A 21689-nucleotide genomic window follows, 5' to 3' on the forward strand; every position below is an offset into this window, starting at 1 on the left:
CAGCATTCCTTCCTTCCTTCACAGCCATTTATATACCTGTCTTCTAGAGCAGGGGTCGGCAAACTTTCCTCTTAAAGAGCCAGCTAGTAAATATTTTCAGTTTTGCAGGCCAGGCTGTCTCTGTCATTATACTTAGTCAATGCTGCCAATGTAGAGCAAAAGTAGCCACAGACGTGTGTGACCATAAGGGCAGGGTTGTTATTTATTGAAAAATAAAATAAGTTGCCAGCTGCTGCAGAATTTTTTTCCAAACTTTGCTCTAGAGAGTTAAGTGTAGGAATGTATCTTTATCCTTATCCCACATCCAATACCCAGCACAGGGAGGCACTTACTAAATGTCTGCTGAACTGAATTGCTCAAAGTTCATAACAAGGTGTCAACAGTTCTCTAATAGAGAAGGTTCTCTCCCTTCCAGATTCACCTGTAATGCAGGGGCTGCTCTAACAACAATCAGGTTGACACGTGACTCCCTCGCGTGGGTCACTAGGAATTACGTACTCAACAAGTATTTACGTGTGTGGGTCACACAGGATTTACTTGCTCAACAAGTATTTACAGGCACCTCCTTTGTGCAAGCCCATCCTCCAGGAGACTGGGATAACATGGTAAAATGCAGGACCTCCCAGAGCGCTGCACTGAGTAGCAGGACACAGACACCAAGCCAAGTACACAGGATATCTGGCAGTGAGGCAGAGATTTTTTTTTTTTTTTAAGATTTATTTATTCATTTATTTCTCTCTCTCCCACCCCAGTTGTCTGATCTCTGTGACCATTCGTTGTGTGTTCATCTGGGACCGCTTCTATCCTTATCAGCGGCACCGGGAATGTGTGTTTCTTTTTGTGGTATCACCTTGCTGTGTCAGCTCTCCATGTGTGCAGCACCATTCCTGGGCAGGCTGCACTTTCTTTCGTGCTGGGCGGCTCTCCTTACGGGGTGCACTCCTTATGCTCCCCTACACGGGGGACACCCCTGCGTGGCCCGGCACTCCTTGCACGCATCAGCACTGTGCACGGGCCAGCTCCACACGGGTCAAGGAGGCCCAGGGTTTGAACCACAGACCTCCCATGTGGTAGGCGGACACCCTATCCCTTGGGCCAAGTCTGCTTCCCTGGCAGTGATTCTAATGGGTCGAACTGGCATTTCTTTAGCTGTAAGTCAGCATTCCTGTTCTCTTCTTTCTCAGTGTCCTCCCCAGTCCCTCTGTAAAGCATCTAGCACAATTTCTGCCACATACAAAGTTGCTCAAAAATAGTCGCCCCTCTTCCCACTCTTGGCTTTGCCAAGGCCCTGTCCTTGGCCAACTCTTATGAGGAAAGTCTCCTCATTGAAAACAGAGAGAAAAGGCCAGTAGATTTGTGAAGCTTTTTGAAAGTGCAAAACCATACCATCAAAAGAAGTTCTCAAACTTTTTTGCCCCAAGACTTCTTTATGTACTGAGAATTATTGACCAGTTTTTTAAAAAATCCCCCCCCAAATAGCTTTTTTTTAAACCCCCCCCCCCAAATGGCTTCCTTGTCTGTCTGCTCATTGTCTGATTGCTGTCTTTGCTCATTGTCTCTGCTTGTTGTGTCCACTCACTCTATGCTCATCTTTAGGAGGCACTGGAACTGAACCTGGGACCTCCCATGTGGGAGATAGGTGCCCAACTACTTAAGCCACATCTGCTCCCTAATAGTTTTTGTTATGTGGATTTTACCCATTTATACTTACTATATTAGAAATTAAAAATTGGGACTTTTAAAAATGCAATAATCCCAAGCACTTCCTCAAAACGTTAAATGTAGAATTATCATATGACCTAGCAATTCCACTCTTATGTATCTACCCAAGAGATTTTTTTTTGAGGTATAAGGCCAGGGATTTAACCAGGACCTTGTATATGAGAAGCCATCACTCAACCACTGAGCTGCTACACCAGCTCCCTACTCAAGAGATTTGAAACGTATGTCCACATAAAGACCTGCACATCAATATTCATCACATTATTATAAAAGCCCAAAGAGCTAAACGGATGAAGACAATGGCAAAATGTGGTATAGCCATACCACGGGGTATTATTCAGCCCTAAAAAGGAATAAACTTGTTACATGCTACACCATGGATGAACCTTGAAAACATCATTGTAAGTGAAAAAAGGCAGTCACCGAGGACAGCATATATTGTCTGATTCCATTAATAGGGAATGTGCGCAACAGGCAAATCCACAGACCAAAAGTAGACAGTGGTTGCCTAGGGCTGGCAGGTTTGGGAGGAATGAGATATGACTGGTAATAGGTATGGAGTTTCTTTTGGGGGTGATGAAAACGTTTTCAAAATGATTATGATGATGGTAGCACAACTTTTTATATACAAACAGTAAATTTACACTTTAAATGGGAAATGGATAAACTATGAGGTATGTCAATTACAGCTCAACAAAACTTACTAAAAAAAGAGAATCCCAACATACATCTATCTCATCAACAATCAAAGACATGACGACATCATCACATGCCAAGCAGCTTCTGGAAAATGCCACTGAACATACAAGAGAACGAAAGAAAAAGGCAAAGCCCATCTTAGTGATATTATGAAAACAGTTTTGACCTCATGGGCCCCACACTTGGAGAGCTATTGCTTTAGACCATGGACGAAGTTTGGGAATTGGAGAATCCGTGCCCTGTAGAAATTCAGAAGTCTCTGCAGTACAGATTCCTTCTCTAGATTCAATTTCTCCTTTGTCAGCAAGCCTTGGCCTCACTTTAAATTATGTAAACCGAGCTGTCTCAAATTACTCTGTGAAATTTAGGATGCTGCCAAAATTGTTTGGAATTGCTTTCTTCTCAACATTTGCCCACAAAGAGGCAGGCAGCACACCAGTGGAAGGACACATGTCCACCGCCACATTTGCTGAGGACACCAAGAGGTTTCCAGCGAAGAAACACAAGGGCAATTCTGCCCCATCTCCCCCCAATGCTCAAGCCTACTCCAATGGGCCAGAGCTCCCTGAGACATAGCCCACCCTACCCCCCCCAGCAGGGCCCACTGGGAGGTCACAGTTCTCCAGCAGCCCCTTTCCCAGCTGGGTAGGGGGGCTTTGACTATTCACTCTTCCTGGTACAGTGTGAACAGCAGCTTCCCAGTGGGCCTTTCCTATAGGTTCTCATTCTGCCTCTACACAGGCATTAACAAGAGGGATATTTATCAAGCACCACACTCAAAACCACCAACAAAGGGGAGAGTATCTGAAAGTAATAGCTGACTGTGCCCACAGTATCAAGACACAGCTCCTGGGGTCTCATCCAGCGCATGGTGCTTGGGCCATGGCTGTTAACATAAATAACTAAAATACAAAACAGAGGGCATCCCTGCTAAGTGGGCCTTCTGAGGTGGGTGACCTTGTGTCCTCAGGTAAGGGGGTGGAGACGGGCAGCCTCTGAACCAGAGACCGTGGGAAGACCTCTCAGCCAAGGGCCTGGCCTGAACAAGTGCAGCAGAGCAGGAAGGGGTGGGCTGCGTGCTCTGGATAGGAGTGCTGCCCTCTCCCTGGGCCCAGCCTGAGGGAAGGCCGAAAGGCAACGAAGGACCAGGTAACAATGAGCCTCCCAGGCTGGGCCCTGGTTTTGGGAGTGGATATAGCTGGCAACAGGGAAGGGCTCTGTCAGAAAGTCCACTGTGGGGGGAGCAGACTTGGCTCAACAGATAGAGCATCCGCCTACCACATGGGAGGTCCACGGTTCAAACCCTGGGCCTCCTTGACCCGTGTGGAGCTGGCCCACGCGCAGTGCTGATGTGCACAAGGAGTGCCGTGCCACACATGGGTGTCCCCTGCGTAGGGTAGCCCCACGCGCAAGGAGTGCACCCCTTAAGGAGAGCTGCCCGGTGCAAACAAAAGTTCACCCTGCCCAGGAGTGGCACCACACACATGGAGAGCTGACGCAGCAAGATGATGCAACAAAAAGAGACACAGATTCTCGGTGCCGCTGACAAGAATAGAAGCAGACACAGAAGAACACACAGTGAATGGACACAGAGAGCAGACAACTGGGGTAGGGAGGGAGAAGGGAGAGAAATAAAAATAAATAAATAAATAAGAAAGTCAGGACACAGAGTGGACCCGGGGTGGGCAGAACTAGCAGGTAAGGAAGAGCCTTCTCAGGCATTCAGAACAGTCCATGTGAAATCATTCTTGAATAACCTGTGAGTGCATTATAAACTCTCCTGCCTTCTCTCCAAGTAGGTTAAATATTATTTGCCCTTTCAATGAAGGCATCTCTCAGGCCCCCAGGCTCAGGTTCTCAGGTCCCTTGTTTAAAATTCCCTGCTGTGGCTCTCCCCTGCACTGCTCTCATCACTTCCCAACAGCTGTCATTCTTCAGGCCTGCCAGAAACCTCCCTGGCCTCTGGGTTCCTGGAATCATGGATGAGAGAGATCAGCTTTGAAAGAGGCCCCAAAGACCCAGCACAAAAACCACAGGCCTCACTCCACGACTGCAGTGCAGGCTCCTCTAGCCCCATCACTGTGACACCTGCTCAGCCTCCCTGGGGTGGCATTCCTTCACGTGGTGGGTAAGAGGCCTTGCCCTGTCCCTGTGCTCCTACCCTTCAGGGTAGTCCCAAGGCCCAAAAGAGAAAACCAGTAAATCCACTTGGTCACTGAACTCAACAGTCCTTGCCTCTGATTACTATAAACAATTCTGCATGTTCTGAAAGGACCCCCATATGGGAAGGGAAGAGGGGAGACAAAAGGTGGCACAGAAGCTTTGCCTATGAGGCCCTGCGCCGTCTAAACAGCAAAGCCCAGTTTCTGCTGTGCTGACGGGAAGCCTCCACCTCCTGCTCCAGCAGGAGTCGAGGCTGGCACAAGAAGGGCACAAGCGTCTGAAGGCCAGCCGGGAGGAGCTCAGAAACCAGCTAGCTCAGTGAGTCTCACCCACAGGGAACCAGAGGTTGAGTGAGATGTGCGTGGTTTACTGAACACTGAAAGGACTAGAAGGTGACAGGCATGCCTAAGACTTTTATAATTATTACAAGAAGATGGGTTAAAAACCATGGAGAGGAAGTAGATGTAACTCAAGCATTCTGGGTGCCCTTCTATCACGTGGGAGGTCCCGGGTTCAGTTCCTGACTCCTACTAGAGAAGACAAGCAAGATAGCAAGCTGACCCAACAGGCTGGCTCGACAGGCTGGTGCAAAAGACTGGCACAACAACATGATGCAACAAGGAGACACAAAGAGGAAACACAATGGGAGACACAACAAAGCAGGGAGCAGAGGTGTCTCAGGTGACTGAGCACCTCTCTCCCACATGGGAGTCCCAGGGCCTCCTAAAGAAGATGAGCAGACATAGAAAGTGCTAGAGTGGGCACAGAGAGCAGACAGGGAGCACAAACAACAAGGAGGGGAGAAATAAATATGTGAATAACTATGGAGAAACACCCATCCAGTAAAACTGGCTCATTTCGCAGAAGGGCCGATTGACTCACTTGATATCCCCCATTAAGGCAGCAGCGCTAGAACAGGAAGAAGCAGCCAGGCTCTGGTACCAGGCTTGGAAGGTCCCTGTTTGTGAAGCCAGACAGATTCACAGATGCCCCCAAGCCAGGCTGCCCTGTGTTCTGCTAGGGGATACTAGGGGGTGCAGTTATTCCATCCTATCTCAGGTAGCCACACCCCAACCTTCCATTCTGAGGATAGAGGATTTAGGAATGTAGTGCCACCATGGAGGCCGGCTACACGAAACCCAAGGGGACAAGGGTACACAAGTACCTGACCAACAGGTGGAGACTGGCAAAGCCAGGGGTGCAGCAAAATGTTTTAAAGAGGAAAACACTTCCCCTATGTTTTTAAAGTATGTCTGCAAATCCTTTGCTATCCCGCCCTAAATGCAGTAGGTTCCTAGTCACGGTGATACCAAACCCATTTCCAAACAGCCCCTGGTCAAGTGGGCAATCACTGAGCGCCCTTCAGTCACTCCTCCACCCACAGGGGAGACCCATCAGATGGCGCTGGATCCCTCTAACACGTGGCTGTCTGCTCATGACAGGCTAGGTGGTGGGGAAGGCTGCCCGACAGCAAAGAGTGGCAGTCACATTCTCCACGCGGTAACAAGATTGACACAAGGGAATGCCACACCAGGAAAAATGACAATGCCTGTACTTTCTTATTTCTCAGAAATCACAAGCATTTCTAAATCCAGGCAATGAAGCCACCGTCACCTGCTACCTCTGATCCTCCTAGGAGGATGTTTCGTCTGCCCTTCCTCTCCTGTTCTCCTTAGGCAGGATGTGGGGGCAGAAGGCCGCTGCTTAAAATACGTTATCCCAGAAAAAGAGGAGGGCCCTAAGAAAATGTGTCTGACTCTAGAAGATGACAGAAACGAGGAGAGGCTGGCTCACTGAACATTTCTATTACCTAAGTGACACTTTCAAGGCCAACACAGCCACTTACAATCAGACTCTAAATCATGCAGGGTGGAGGAGAAGGGGTGAGGAGGGCCTATGTACTTGGGAATAAGCCCAGGACTGGGCAGGAGAGGGGAGGGCAGCACTGAAGTGACAGTGTCATCACTTCTGACATCAGACCTACTGGGGGTTCCAGCCAACACACCACACTTTGATGAAGACCACAGTGTTGCATCTGGGTTAGAGAGCCAGTGCATCTCAAGAGGAACAACAGCTGTTATAACAAAATCAGATTTTTTGAGTGCTTATTTTGCACTTGCCAGGGAGCATATCAAGTGCCTGGAATATATTATGATATTTTGGTCCTATAGACAAATCCATTAACTCCTCTGATGAACAAAGTCTTGTTCCTTAGGGGTCTGATGCTGTGTGGACATGAAAGAGAAGAGCTGAACAAGGAAGAGAATGCCTCTGCCCTCATGGAGCTCATTTCTAGGAGGGAGACAGATCTTCATAATCCTGGGCTAGGCAAAGTGTTCTTAGAGAAAAACAGAAAGCACTAACCATAAAAGAAAAACACGACAAACTGAAGAACTTCTTCAAAACTAAAGACTTTCATTGAAAATTCAGTAAAGATACGTAGGCCAATGGAACAGAAAAGAACCACACAAATATGGTTGATTGATTCTTTTACAAAGGTGCAAAAATAACTTAGTGGGGAAAGAATCACCTTTCCAACACAGGGTACTGGGACAATTGAACATTCATATGCAAAAAAAAAAAAAAAAAGAAAAAGAAACTCAACCCATACCTCACCTCTGATATAAAAATTAACTCAGAATGGATCGAAAACCTAAAATACAAAACGTGCAGCAGAAAACCCAGCAGAACATCTTTGTGAATTTGGGTTAGACAGAAGTTCTTAGCTATGACACCAAAAGCACAATGCATAAAAGAAAACAAGGTTATAAAATTGGACTGCATCAGAAGATAGTTTCCAGAGTTGGTAGGCAGCTTGGAACCCCAGAGGTAGAAGATTTATTGGCTACAAAGTGGCAGAGGAGGTAATTAAGGGGGTTACTGTTGTGTATCTTGACTGTGGTGTTGGTTATATGACTTCATACATTTGTCAAAGCTCAAAAAACCCTATACCCATAAGAGTGAATTTTAATTAATTGAATTTTTAAAGTTTTTTTTTAAAGTACAGTTACACGAACAAATGGGCAAGTCATCGATTGAGAATGTGTATAACATATCTACCTATGAACTTTTACCCAGAATGTGTAAAGAACTCTTATACTCAATAATAAAAAGGCAGTAAACCTCATTTTTTAAAAAAACTGGGCAAAAAATCTGAACACTTTTCAAAAGAAAACATACAAATGGCTAATAAGAACATGAAAATGTGCTCAACCTCACCCATCATGGGGAAATGCAATTAAGACCACAATGTGGTACCATGACACAACAGAATGGCTAAACTTACAAAGTCTGACAACAGCAAACATTGGTGAGATTGTGGAGCAAACTCTGGTACAATTCTGACAGGAACATAAAATAGTACGACCACTTTGCAGAAATATCTTGCAGTTTCTTATAAAACCAAACTTTGCTTCCAGGGATCCAGGCAACAACCCTCTTGGGTCAGTTCGATTACTTTCTCCACTTAGAGAAAAGGAAATGAGGTCCCTTCATGCACCTCTCTGAGCCAGTTTCCCTTTGTCACACTGGGGCCACATCTAACCTTCACAGGCACAAACAAAATATGGAAGGACTTTAATATTAAAATGATTAATATTAAAAGTAATATTAAAACAGGACAACGTAATCCCTGCAGGAAAGGAGGCCTGGGAAATTGAGGTACCCAAAGGACACTGATTTTTCCTTGGCACTGGAATCACTCTGTAGGGTCACACTCACAAAACCTGTAATTGATGGACCTCTTGAAAGAATGTTCAAAGATAACATTTACAGCCCCAAAATTTCCTCTCATACACTTATTTTAGAGTCTAAACCAAGAGTAAGAGTCAACACACCAAAAACCGTATCTAAAAACTAGGGTTACTGTTACAGTTAATTACAATACTGTACACCAATACTGCAGAGCAGATGAGGATAAGAGAAGAAAGGAGGAGGAGGAGGAGGATAGCAGCTGCTAAGAACCAAGACCGGCTGCAGGAACAGCCAGGCCGGAGATGAGTTCAGCAGCTCCTAACATGCCATGTGATGTGCCTGGAGGGGATTCATGTGGTGAGAGAAGCAGGAAGGGGCAGGTGAGGCTAGGAACATGGGACTGTGGCACTGGCGGCCGAGGCTATGGAAAGTAGACCAGAAAAGCTGGGTGGGGAGGTTCAAGTTTAAAGGACAGGCAGAGAAAGGCAAGAAAGAGCAGAGGGAAAAAGAGCTGAGAATAACATAGTATCTTCTGAAGCTGTGCAATGTGGGAATGTGAGCTCCAGGCTACCCAGGTTCAGACACTGGCTCCACCACCTTGGGTGAGTCACTTATGCTTCAAGCTCCTTCCTCGTGTGTAAAACAAGGCTAGTATCTGCTTTCTAAACAAACAGGCATCACCCCTCATGCTGAAATTATAAAGTAAAAATGTACAATCGCAGCTAGCTAAGATTTCATAATATGCTTTTGCATGTGTTTTAATCATTTTAGGGTTTCCTTCCCCTTTTTATTTTTGCAAAGTAATACCAATTTGATAGCTACATAGTTATATAAAATTTCATTTTAAAATACTTTTTTCTTCTGATTTTTAAAAAATCTTTCTTAAAAGGAAATAATACATGCACATGGCTCAAAATTTCCAAGGTCCATACAAAAAGAGCTGTGAAGTTCACTCAGACTCCCAAGCATCTCAAGACAAATTTCTTTGACTGCAGCCAGAGTCTGGTGAGAGGGCTAAAAACGTGAACTGTCTGACCTGAGCAGCCAGGGCCAAAGAGCTGTGACAAGTCAAGGTCCATATAGATGCTGGTGGAGCTGGAAACCGTGAGGGCTGCAGAGCCTCACCCCGATATCCTGCTCAGGAGGGCCCCAGAGGGTGAATCTCCATTTACTTCCTCTGCCCCTCAATGCTGTCATCTTATTCTGCAGTCCCAGTACAGGAAGCAAAGTGCTTGACTCAGAGAGTCCTGAGTTTCTGGTTTCTGCTGCTTCTACTTTAAAAGCTACCTGATGCCACAAGGCAAGCTAAATATCCTCTCTGGGCCTCAGCATTCTGATGTTCAAAATGCACTTATCCCCCTGCTGTATGCCCCCTTTTCCAAACAGTGTAGCTGGAGAAATCTTTCAGAAAAATGTGTGCACTACACCACCGCCTCTTGGGCCACCTTGGCCCCTCCTGTGGGCGGCTCCCCCAATACACAGGCCAAGGCTATCAGAGCACAAGCACCCCTGCGGAGAGGGTCGGAGGCACGTGTGGTGATGGGTGGCAGGAACAAACTTTTGAGACAAACCTACAAGCCATGCAGAAAATTAACAAAAATAGCAGTGTGGTCATGGCTGGTGGTGATGGGACCACAACTCCAAAAATGTAGTCAATGCCACTGAACTGTACACTTAAAAATGGCTAAAATGACAATTTTGATGTTATGTGTTACCACAATAAAGAAACATTTTTAAAATCATGTGTGTGTAAAGAAAGAGAGAAAGCAAATGTGGTCAAATGTTTAACATTAGTAAATGTAGGTGAACTGCATTTGGGAGCTCATGACACGTTGTTGCAACTTTTCTGTAGTTTTCAAATGTAAGATATTCTATATATGAATGTATGTAAAATACAAACAAAAAACAATATCACTCCTTCCAGACTGCTCCAGATAAGATCACCCACAGCGCTGGGTCGCGGTGGCTCACCCTGCTATCTGCTCCTCGCATCCCTCCCATGGATGGGGCCGGGGAGGGGAATCCTCAGAGCTTGTAGGCTACCACCAGAAAGCAGCAAGGTCTGCCCAGCCCCCAGTGGGCCTCCACTCCCTCAGGAACTTCCATTCTCTTTCTCTCCCATCTAACAAACAGTACTTTACAGATCAATCAACCCACCCAAACCATGAGAGGGAGCAGGTGGCAGCAGTAAGAGCTCTGCACCGGAGACCCAGGTGCCGGAGCAAGGGGCCTGACCCTGGCGCCCCATTTCTCCCGATCATCCTCAGAAATCCTGCATGGTGGCTCCTGCCCTCACCCAATGTCCAGGCAACCCTAAGTAATCTTCTCCACAGCTATGGAATCCTTGAGGAAGGCTCCCAAGGAAACAAGGCTCATGGGGCCAGTTCTCTTCAGGAGGCACCCTCATCTAGCATCCCCCACCAGGGCCCTCCCTCAGCCCTGTCCCTGCCAAAGGCCTGAAGAAAGAGAGGTGAAGAGCCAAACAAACTGGCACTGCCTGCCAGAGGTCAGGCGCAGTCAGCCTGCAGAGAGGGGCTCAAACCATCCCAGGCTGGAACATGGCTCCCCAGCAGAGGAACAGAAGAGTAGGTCCAAGGTGACAAGGCACAGCCCAGGTACCAGCCAGCCCTCCACCCAGGCTTGCTCTGGGCCATGGCTGTAGGAAGGACAGGCCTTGTGCAGGGGGGTCCAGTTGTCAGCCTCAGGGCCAGAGAGGCAGCCACCCCCACCCCACAGTTTCCCAAGGTCTTTGCTCTAGAGTCCCCCCACTCCAGGCTGAGCTGGTCGATGAACTTCAGCGCAGATCCATGCCTGTGGAAAGCTTCTATCTGTTCACACCTCTCAGCCCTGCTCACATCCAAGGAGCTGGCTTACCCCTGGGGGAGGCCAGGTCTCCCATAGGCATTCCCACAGGCATGCCTGCAGGCCTGGCCAGCCACAGGGCCCCCAAACTTCCCACCCCTCACCAGGGGCAGCTGCAGAGGCCTGCTGGCTAAGGGAACTACTGCTCTTTATGTCAAAACATAAATAGCTGTTTGTGCTTTTGTTCAATAACTGATTTCTAAGTGCCCACTCTGTGCCAGACCAGGCCCAGAGACACAGAGTGATGTGACACACAGCAAGGCATGGCAACGGAACAACCCTATCCTGTCCAAAGCACAGCGGCCATTTCCAGGGCTCTGGGCAAGCCACATGTGTTTCCTGACAGCACAGTAGCAGCCAGGATGACCCCGGCACTTGCCAGGTGGTTGACAGTGCTCCAAACCACGGCTATGGCATCTCCCAGCAAGAAGTGTCAGCCCTCCCTCCCCCAGGGGGATGTGCTTATGCACACATTTGTGAAACTCACACATGATTTCCAGAGGCTCCCCCAGACTCCCTGAAGTCCAACCGTGGATAACAATCATAGTTGGCCTTTAGTAAGCATTTGCTTTATATCAAACTCTGTTTTCCAGACTTTCTATGTATCCATTTTAATCCTCACAACATCTCTCTAAAGTAAGTTCTATGATTACGATTATAGATGAGGAAAACAAGGGACAGAGTACTGACAGTGAGTACAGTGGAGCCAAGACCCTGAGCTGGGCAATCTGGCTCTGGGGTCCCTAGGCATGTAAACACCAAACTCAGTGGCCTGCCATCCACCATCCTGGGCTAAGAAGCCCTGATCAATTCCTGGCTCATCCTTTTATAGACAGCTCATTCATTCAGGGAGAGCCAGGCCTCAGTCTTTCTACCTCCCAGGTCAATGCCCAGAAGCCACTGACACTTGGGTCCACAGCCAGGGTCATCACAGCCATTTGCCCAGCAGCTTGGACTTGCCCTGCCAAGGCCCATCACATCCACACTGCCACACACACAGCCCAGTTGGGAATGACAGGGCAGATGTGAAGACTCTCACTAAACATCCCAAGCCCCAAGCCGGGGAGTAAATCCTGCCAGAAACAAAAACACAGACATCACACAAGAACCATACCACGAGCTGCCCATCATTCTACTTGGCAAACCTGGCCCAAAACAGAGCTCTTGGGATCACCCACTCTGCAGCTGGGCAGGGAAGGGGGCAACACCTTGGCACCTCAAATACAAAAGCACTCTGAGGAGTGAACCATTTAGCAGCCAAAAATGCTTCCACATGTTATTAGGCCCTAAATGTTCCTGCTGATACACAGTCAACTGGCTTTTGTGGTCGAGGAATGGCTAGATCATTTCCTCTGTCAAGCACCAAGCACCAGAGAGAAAATACCATGCCTGTCATTCAAAAGCTTTGGATGTGCAGAAGTACAGCAGGGAGTCCCAGCAGGAGGTCCTGTGGGGACTGCCCTGGGGAGGGGAAGGGGTGAAGAAAGGAAGGGTGAGAAGGGCCTGGGAGAGGGATCAGGAAGGTGAAAACAAAAGTAGCATAGAAAAGACACCACTGAAAAGCAGCAAAGGCAGAGGATGCACCTGCCCAAGTGCTCGTCAACAAAACGGCTTCTCCCCTCCAGAGACCAGACCACAGATTGAAATAACAGACTGACATCGGCAACCAATGGGTTCCTACCGGGGCCACCCCAGCAGCTTCTGGAGCCCTCTAGACCCCAGCAGGGGCGCACACACAGGGCTGGCACACGGCAGGTGTGGCCAGGGCTTGTTTGGCGGGTGGGGAAGCGCCATCTGCTCATCTTCCAAGTATCTTGGAAGGCTAAACGGGAGCTGCCTCCTGCTCTCTGCAATGGCTGAAGTGTTTAGAGGCAAAGGGCCAGAATGTATGCAACTCCCTTAACTTACACACCTATGGTTCAGAAAAAAATACTATGTAATTATACATCTACCTATGAACAGACACAGACACATGCACACACACACGGGAGGCAGTAGGGAGTAACAAACCAATAGGTAAATCTGGGTAAAGAATATGTGGGTGTCCCATGCACTGATTTTATTCTTTCAACTTTTCTTTAAGTTGGAAGTTATTTCCAACTTTTTTTTTAAGTCAAATTAATTAGCCAGTGAACATACACTCTCCACCTAGAAAGAATCAAATTGTTAACCGAAAAGCAACATCTGCCAGCAAGGCAAATTCTAGAGTGTGTTACAGGGCCGTGGGCTGCTGAGAAAAGGAATGCAAGCTTGGAGGCACTTGGGGCTAGGTTCAGGCTCCTCAACTTTCCAGACATTTCTATGACCTTCAGCCTCTTCCATCTGTAATGAAAATATTATTCACACTCTTCCTCTTCACTAACCTACATGCTACTCACATGAAAGAAAACTGTGGGCTCAAGGAGCAAGAAACCACAGCCAAGTTACAGCTCCCTGAGAATTTACGAGGTCAGCCCAGGCAGCTGAGAAAGAACCCTGAACTAGGAGACAACTCACCTTCAGCAGGTCACATGGCCCCTCCCAGCTCGCTTTCCCAACAATACAAGAAAAACAGCTTCCAGTCCTGCTACCTCATCTGGAGGCCTGGCCCAAAACCAGCCTTTTAGAGGGCCAGGCATTGGGGAAGAAGGGACAGCAGCAGAGATGGCACTCTCTTAGGGGAAACAAGCATTTCACTCAGCTGGGTCTGGCAGGGCCACCCTGGACAGGGCTGTGGGTGAACCATGGCATGGGTTTTATTTCATAATTCACATTTTCAGATCAGAAACTGGCACCACACTCCCTGTGCAGAGGGAGAAAGGGCCAATGAGACCAAATCAGTTAGGGATCCCAAATGCCCATCCATCTTGTGCTGCCCTTATCTGGGCAAGGACCCCAACCTTTCTTTCCTCACCTGCCCCCAGGGGACACAACACATACTGGGCAGCCACAGTGGGTCACCACAGGAGGAAGGGGTGCCTTCATTCCTCATTGTGCAATACTTAGACGGAAAAAATCCCCCATGAGAGAACCACCCAACAGGGAATTGAGGCAGACTCTTCAACCAGATCTACATCCCCATAGAGACCTAAGTGAGAGGCCTCCTGTATAGCCTGCCCCGCTTCACCAGGTACACATGGCCAGTCACTGGGCTCCCACACACGGGCACTTGCTGCCCGTCATGTAACAATTGGTTCCACATCAGGCATTCCTAAAGAAAAGTGACAATGCAGACAGTGAACACTAGCAAGACACTTTCTGCATTGCTGCTGACCAGCTGGCAAAGTATACAGACAGACTGGCCAAGGAAAAGGAGGTGGGGATGTCAGACACCCCATTCCCTGGCAAGAGGCACTGGACCTGGAACCAGAGGCCCACCAATACAGGCAATAATGACATGTGGCTTCATCCCTCTGAGCCCATAACCTGGTCTGCAAAACCTGGGCCTCAACATTGGGACCCAGGAGCCAGAACTGCAATAGCATTTCACCTCTTCGCCAGTTCATGCGTTTGCTTTAAAAAAAAAATGACAAAAAACAAAAAACAATCAAGGGAGTGGATGTAGCTCAAATGGTTGAAAGCCTGCTTCCCATGAAGAAGGTACTGGGTTCGATTCCCAGTACCTCCTACAAGCAAACAAAAAAACCAACTCTCATTGGGGAGCAGATGTAGCTCAGTGGTTGAGTGCCTACTTCCCACATACGAGATCCCAGGTTCAATCCCCAGTATCTCCTAAAAGCAAACAGCCCACATTTCCACTGGCTCTGATCTCCAAGGGCCCCTATGGCAACCCCTCCACAGGGGCTGTTTCCTAGCAAGTCAAAATGGAGCAGGGGTAGCTCAGTGGTTGAATCCCTGCACAAAGCTCACAGTCAAAAGCAGCAGACGGCCACCTCTACTGGGGAGCCAGGAAGAACATGGCGGGCGACACTGGGTGGACCATAAGACAAGCTGGAGTCACCTGGGAGACTCTGGGGAAGAAGCAGAGCTTTCTACATAGACAGCAAAGGTGCAGAGCCAAAGGGGGCAGTGTGCTTGGGATAGGGGCCTGGAAAGGGCAGGTGGACGACTTTTGAGGGCCACTGTATTCCTAAGTGTCCTGCATTCACACACCAAGGCTGGATAGCGCTCACTGCAGGTGGCCATGGATGCTTTTTCCACAGGCCCTTTGCTCCACAAAAAAATAGTAATAATTATACTTTTTTACTGCATTAGCATGTATGAAGATGACTGTGTTGACAAACATATTGAAACATTTTTTTTTTAACCTCAAAGTTCATTTTCTTCTGACCCACTTTTGTGGGTCCTGAGCATTGCACCTCCTGTATTTGGAGAATTGGTTTGATTTTCTGAATGCAGTTCAAGGGCAGAGTCAGGTAGAAATAATTATCGGGGGCCTTCTGGTGGTCTGGTTCTAACTCCCCACCACAGACTGGCTTAAACACTCACTCCAACGGGAGTTCCCAAATCATTTAATTCTTCATCACATATACTCCTAAGCCGTGTTCAGGCTCTGATTGTGGGGACAGGGCAGCAAGGCTGTGGTCAGCCTCTGGCCCCAGGAGGCTTGCTGGCCCCGAGGACTTTCCAAGTGCAGCACCTCACAGAGGGACAATAAACGATCTAGGTACAGCTTTACAGCTGAGGGGTTTCCAGGGCCAAGACCTGGCAAGAAGTCACTGTGGGGCGGAAACCTGTGAACCAGATACCTCCCCAGGCTGTTCTCCCGACCCCAGGCTCCCGACGTGACACCAGACGCAGGGCCAAGAGGGGCCAGCTCCGCGGCTAAAGAACTCAGGCCCCAGAAGTTAGCCGAGCCGTGTACGGCGCTCTCCCTTCCATCCATCTCAAAGCACGCAGGGCCCAAATCGTTAGGACCTGAAGGCAACATCCCTTTCCAAAACGGCCTGAGCCCCAGGTACCCACACAGCTCGGCCCGGGCGGGGACGCCGGCTGCCCGCGAGCCAGGCCTCGGCGACCCTTCCCAGGGCGCAGGGTGCTCGGCGGCCCCGGCCCCGCCCCCGGCCGCGCCCCCGCCCCCGGCCCGCCACCGCCCCCAACGCGCCGCGCACCTGGCCGCAGCGGCTCGGTGACGGTGAGCACGAGCAGAAAGAGCAGCAGGAAGGCACCGTTGTCTGCCTTGGGCACCATTTATCCTCCGTTCATCGTCCCCGGGGCGGCCGCGAGACCCCGCGGGGAGGCCGGACCGGGCCGGGCTGGAGGAGCTGGACTGGACTGGGGCCGAGGCCGGGCGCGCGGAGGCGGCGGGAGAGGGCTCCGGCTTGGGCTGCGGCAGGAATGGACGCGGGCTCGCGCGCTCACTCCGCCTCAAGCCTCGAGCTCCGGCTGCGGCTCCGGCTCCGCGCAAGATGGCGGCCGTCCTGCTCGGCTCCGCGCAGCCCCGCCCTCCGCCCGCGTCTCCGGCGCGGGCCAATGAGCGTCGGCGCGGGGGGCGAGGCCTGCGCGCTCACGGCGGCGTGCGGACCAGTGGCGGCGCGGGGGCGGAGCCTAAGCAGCAGGGCCCGAAAGGGGCGAGGCCTAAAGTGAAGGCGGTGTGGGCGGGGACTGGAGGCGGGCCCGAGGGCGGGGCCCATGAGGAGTGGAACGTGCCATTGGCTGAGCGGAGTGGCGGGGCTCGGGTACTCACGCGTCTCGGAAGAGCAGCGGGAGCGCAGCCACCCAGCCGGACGGGCCAAGGGGCGAGTGTCCCGCGGAGTGAGGCCGTGCGGGTGGGTGTACCTGCGACCCAAAGGGTCTTCACACCTTGCAGTGCGGTCAGTGGTCCAAGGGTGCGCCCTAAAGAGTGGTCTTTTTAAAGCCGAATCCCTGCGGGGCATTCTTGAGAAGGTTCCAAGGGTCAGGGAAAACCCGGCGACTCAAAAGGTTGAAGAGGAGTAAATAGCCTAAAGGAGTTAAAGCAAATCTCAGTCTCTCCAAGAGAGAACCGGGAAGCCCACATCCCCGAGACACTGTGGAGCAGCACTGCCCTGGAGGGGAGGGCAAGGCCCCTGGGTCCAGCGACTGCCACAAACAGGCCAAGTCTACCTAGAGGAAAGCCGGGTCTCTAGCAGGCGCGGAATAGAGGTGACCGGCTAAGTGTCTCTGAGAACACTGTCATCAGGAACTAGGTGAATGTGTGAGGGGAGAGAGCAGATGCGGGGGGTTGGTATCTAGATCCCATCTAGCAGGAGAGGCAAGATGTCCAAAAGAAGTAACCCACCAGGGCTGAAGAACAAGTTGTGAAGGGGGAGCGTAGGGGAGGGGGAAGTCCAGGCTGCTGGACCTCCCACCTCACCACTCAACCCCAAAGCAATCTCCCAAGCCCCTTAAGTGCCGGACCGCCCTCCTGGGCATCCCAAAATTGCAGCATGTGACACCTGCAGAGGTCAGAGAGGAGCGCTCACTCCAGCTGGGCAGCGAAAGCCAAGGTCAAAACCCCAGGCTGGTTTAGCCCAGCCTGCTCCAGCTCCCTCAGGGTGTGGCCTGGAGCAAGCGCTGGACAAAAGGTGGCTCATCACAGCCCAGGGGAGGGGCCCCACTGCCCTCCCAAACAACCAAACAATAGGCCCTTGCCCAGTGTGCTGCCACGAAGGCACTGTGCTCATGGAGCATCCCCAAGAGCGCCCGCTGATGCTCGGAACAGGATGCAGGCCCAGCCTTCCAACACCCTACCCCCACCCCCGCCCCGGCCTATGATGTGCCACTGCAGGTTGTGGGCTGGGCAGGCCCCTTGGGAAGGAACTCACAAGCCAGGAGTGGAAATTCCTCCCGTTGTCCCTTCGGCAGGGCTAAGGCTGGGAAGAGGGAAGAAAGGAACAAGGAGGTGAAAAATCCAGGCCAACCCTGCAGGGAGGGGTGGGGTCCTTGCTCCCTGGGTCCTGCTGATCTATGTTCCACCCTGCCGCGCAGGCTCAGTGGTTCCCCTGGAGGCTGCCTGCATGGACTGCATCATCCCGCGAGTTCAGTAACCAAGGGATCCCCAACGTGAAGTTGAAGGAAGGGAAAGAGGTCAAGGAAGTTTGTCCCCCTTCCCCATGCAGTCATGGGTGGCCCCCTCCACTGTTTCCAGATTCCAGGACCTGTCACTAGCCTCACAGCCAGCACTGCCCTGGTGGTTTCCCTCTGCTCTGCCCCAATCTTTGTCGTGAAAGGTAGCCCCTTGATGAAACCATCCTCAGATTATCCTCATTTGAGGATGTGTTCTGTGTCCCGCTGGGACGGATCCTGCATTAGCTGGGATGCCCCTCATTTGCAGTAATCAGCCTCACTGTTCCCAAGTCATCCTGGCCCTGGTTTTGGAAACAGGAGCAGACCTATGTAATCCCCTTGGGCCCCTCATCTCCTACTTCAGGTCCCAAGTGCCAGGTCGCTCTCCACTGGCCTCTGGTCCATCCCGGTCTGCCGTCCAGGGTTCTGAGTCCATGTGGCTCAGGCCAGAGCCTCATTCCCCCAGTGTCCTCCTCCTTTGTGACTTCACCCACTGAAGTCACCCAGGTGACGATGCTGAAGGTTCCACCCCAGAGTCTTGGCCTCCAGGAGGCAGAGACAGCGGGCCCAGGCAGCCCAGAGGACGCTCTGGCCACAGTGTAAATGAGGACGCCGCTGGCCCCATGTTCCGCAGGGATGTAGAGGGCAGCCCCAGAGGCACTGGGTGCTCCCGGCACCATGGATGATGCTGCCGTCCTCAAGCGACGAGGCTACATCATGGGGATAAATTTGGGAGAGGGCTCGTACGCCAAAGTCAAATCCGCTTACTCCGAGCGCCTCAAGTTCAACGTAGCAGTCAAGATTATCGACCGCAAGAAAGCCCCCACGGACTTCTTGGAGAAATTCCTTCCCCGGGAAATCGAGATTCTGGCCATGCTTAACCACCGCTCTATCGTCAAGACCTACGAGATCTTTGAGACATCAGACGGCAAGGTCTACATCGTCATGGAGCTCGGGGTCCAGGGCGACCTTCTCGAGTTCATCAAAACCCGGGGAGCCCTGCACGAGGACGACGCACGCAAGAAGTTCCACCAGCTCTCCTCGGCCATCAAGTACTGCCACGACCTGGATGTCGTCCACCGTGACCTCAAGTGTGAGAACCTTCTCCTCGACAAGGACTTCAACATCAAGCTGTCAGACTTTGGCTTCTCCAAGCGCTGCATGCGGGATGAGAGCGGCCGGCTGACGCTGAGCAAGACCTTCTGCGGGTCCGCGGCCTACGCGGCCCCTGAGGTGCTGCAGGGGATCCCCTACCAGCCCAAGGTGTATGACATCTGGAGCCTGGGCGTGATCCTCTACATCATGGTTTGTGGCTCCATGCCCTACGACGACTCCAATATTAAGAAGATGCTGCGCATCCAGAAGGAGCACCGCGTCAACTTCCCCCGCTCCAAGCACCTGACGGGCGAGTGCAAGGACCTCATCTACCGCATGCTCCAGCCAGACGTCAACCGGCGGCTGCACATCGATGAGATCCTCAGCCACTGTTGGGTGCAGCCCAAGGCTCGGGGCCTGTCCTCGGCTGCCATTAACAAGGAAGGGGAGAGTTCCCAGGGCCCTGAGTCCACGTGGGCCCCTGAACCTACCTTGGACAGGAAGTCCGCCGCCAAGCTGGAGCCCCCGGAAGACGCCCGGCTTGAGACCAGACCTGAGGAGGAGTTGTTGCAGGTGTCGAGGCAGTCAGAGAACCTGGGCTTTGCCGGCGAGATGGCCGTTGAGACCGAGGAAGGGCCCCCCCAGCAGCCCCCAGAGCCACACGCCCAGTGAGCTCCTCTCGGCCCAGGGGGCCAACAGGGAATGAGGTGACGCTCACGGCTTCCAGCCCGAGTGTGGAAGAAGCCAAGAAAGGAGTCCGAGGAGGGGCGCTGTCCCCGAGGAGCCGCTATTTTCGTCAGTTCCTTCTCCCTCCCTTTGAACTTGGTAACCCACAAGGCTAAAGAAGCAATAAATCACAGACTATATTAGTGCACACCCCAAGGCGAATGTCTTTCTCCGGCCCAGTGCGGTCATGCCGGGGAGCGGACGCCAGACCACTCTCGGACTGAGCTATGCTTTGCCTCTCGCTTCTTGGGGAAATACATCCCAGGGTGTCCACAGAAGTTGGGCAGTTGTGGGGTGCAGGGGCGGGGGGGGGGGTGGCTGGAAGGAAAGGGACCGGAGCAAAGAGTTGAGAATAAAGGCAATACTGCTTTAAGAGGGAGGCCTGTGAGGGCAGTCTGGGATGAGGAGGGGAGGATGGGACCAAGGGGACTTTTCTTTGCCTGCAGAGAAAGGTCGGGAGGCCAGGGCCCACTGCCACTGGAGAGCTGGCTCTGTCTGCAGCTGGAGGGTCTGGTTGGCTCTGCCCTCGTTATCCCACTGGCAAGTACAGCAGAGGACCTGCCAGCAGGGCAAGGTGCCCCGCCACCCGGTGTGACCCACAGAGGAATGGGCTTGCCCCTGGCAGCACTGGGCCATGTGTTACCTGGTCCCTGCCATGCCCTTTCCCCTGGTGGCCCTTGCCTCTGGCTATCCCCTCCCTCTTCCCACTTTTCACCTCACTCTGGACCACCCCTTGCAGGCCAGTGGCTCTCAGCCCCCTCTAGCCTTGCCTCTCCCCAATCTGCCATGTTCCCTGCCTGTGCTTCAAACTTGGGGAGACCCTCAGCCCTGAATCTCCTGATGCGAGGACCCCACCAGATGGGCTTTCTAGACCCTTCCCCACAGCCAGGCCACCTGTCTGCCTGGGTCCTCCCTTTCCTCTCAGCCACCTTGCAGGGTGTCTTGGGATTCCCAGCCCTGCCCCCTCCCCTCCAAGATCCAATCTGGCCCCCCACTGTTTCTCCCAGCCCTGGCCCCCTCCTGGGGCCCCCTCCTCCTTCCTTGGCTGGCCTCCCAGCCCCATTTTCCACTGCCCACATACACACGCCATAATCATACACACCGCCCATGGGTGCACCCTGCAAGCCCTGCCCATGTTGCTGTCTGGAGTGGGGGCTGCCTCCCCACCCCAGGCTGGCCCATCTAACTCTCCCTGCCCATCTCTCTGGGCTCTGCTGAGGGGCTGCGCCTGCACAGTGCCTTCTAGGGGTTCCTGACAGTGCTCGGAAGTGGGAATTTTTATGAGTTCTGCCAGGGCAGGCCAATGAATCCCACAAGGGTCTGGGCCCAGAACAGGTCCTGAGTAATACTGGAGGAGTCGCCTACTTTTTTTCCAGTGCAGGAAGTGGCTCCATGGGTGACAGAACTGGCCCAGAGGTGGGCAGCTTGGTGGGGAGCCTAGGATCTGGGGGAGGCTCTCGAAACTCCTCCCTGTCATCTCTGCAGCGTACTTTGATCCTTGGGCCTGGGAGTGACCCACTGGGGCAGGGACTGCAGATGGGCGCACCCATGGGAAGCAGCTCAGAGAGGATTAGCCTCCTGCCTGAAGTCACACAGCCCAGAGACGAGAACCAGCAGGCTGAAGCCCACCCCTTGATGGGAGGACTCCTTGTGCCTGCCCGGTCCTCCCGTGGCCCTTCCATGCCCCTTCTGCCCATGTGGCCAGCTGTCACCTCCACAGCCCTCTCCTGCACTGCCAGGCCTCTCCTCCTCCATCTGGCTAC

At 51.9% G+C, this 21689-nt stretch overlaps 2 protein-coding genes across 14 annotated transcripts in view; one reads left to right on the plus strand and one right to left on the minus strand.

Moving 5' to 3' along the window:
* DGCR2 (DiGeorge syndrome critical region gene 2) overlaps window positions 1-16532 on the minus strand; it is a 111451-nt gene extending 94919 nt beyond the window's left edge. For 5 of the 13 annotated variants that reach the window (XM_023585356.3, XM_058281801.2, XM_058281795.2 and 2 more), the window contains exon 1: window positions 16191-16505. In XM_023585356.3, coding sequence (XP_023441124.1) covers window positions 16191-16269 — 79 coding nt within the window. In that variant the 5' untranslated portion in view covers window positions 16270-16505. Of the gene's footprint in view, window positions 1-16190 lie in introns of all 13 variants that reach the window. The other 8 variants (XR_011646543.1, XM_004480962.3, XM_004480960.3 and 5 more) reach the window with 5 other exon arrangements.
* A 1992-nt stretch (window positions 16533-18524) lies between these two features.
* On the plus strand, window positions 18525-20076 carry TSSK1B (testis specific serine kinase 1B). The gene has a single exon (XM_004480985.4). The coding sequence runs from the start codon at window positions 18784-18786 to the stop codon at window positions 19870-19872; it is 1089 nt and encodes a 362-aa protein (XP_004481042.1). The 5' UTR covers window positions 18525-18783; the 3' UTR covers window positions 19873-20076.
* The last annotated feature ends 1613 nt before the right edge of the window (window positions 20077-21689 follow it).

The sequence above is a fragment of the Dasypus novemcinctus genome, chromosome 19 (genome assembly GCF_030445035.2).
Source record: "Dasypus novemcinctus isolate mDasNov1 chromosome 19, mDasNov1.1.hap2, whole genome shotgun sequence".
In the NCBI taxonomy this organism is placed as follows: Eukaryota; Metazoa; Chordata; class Mammalia; order Cingulata; family Dasypodidae; genus Dasypus; species Dasypus novemcinctus.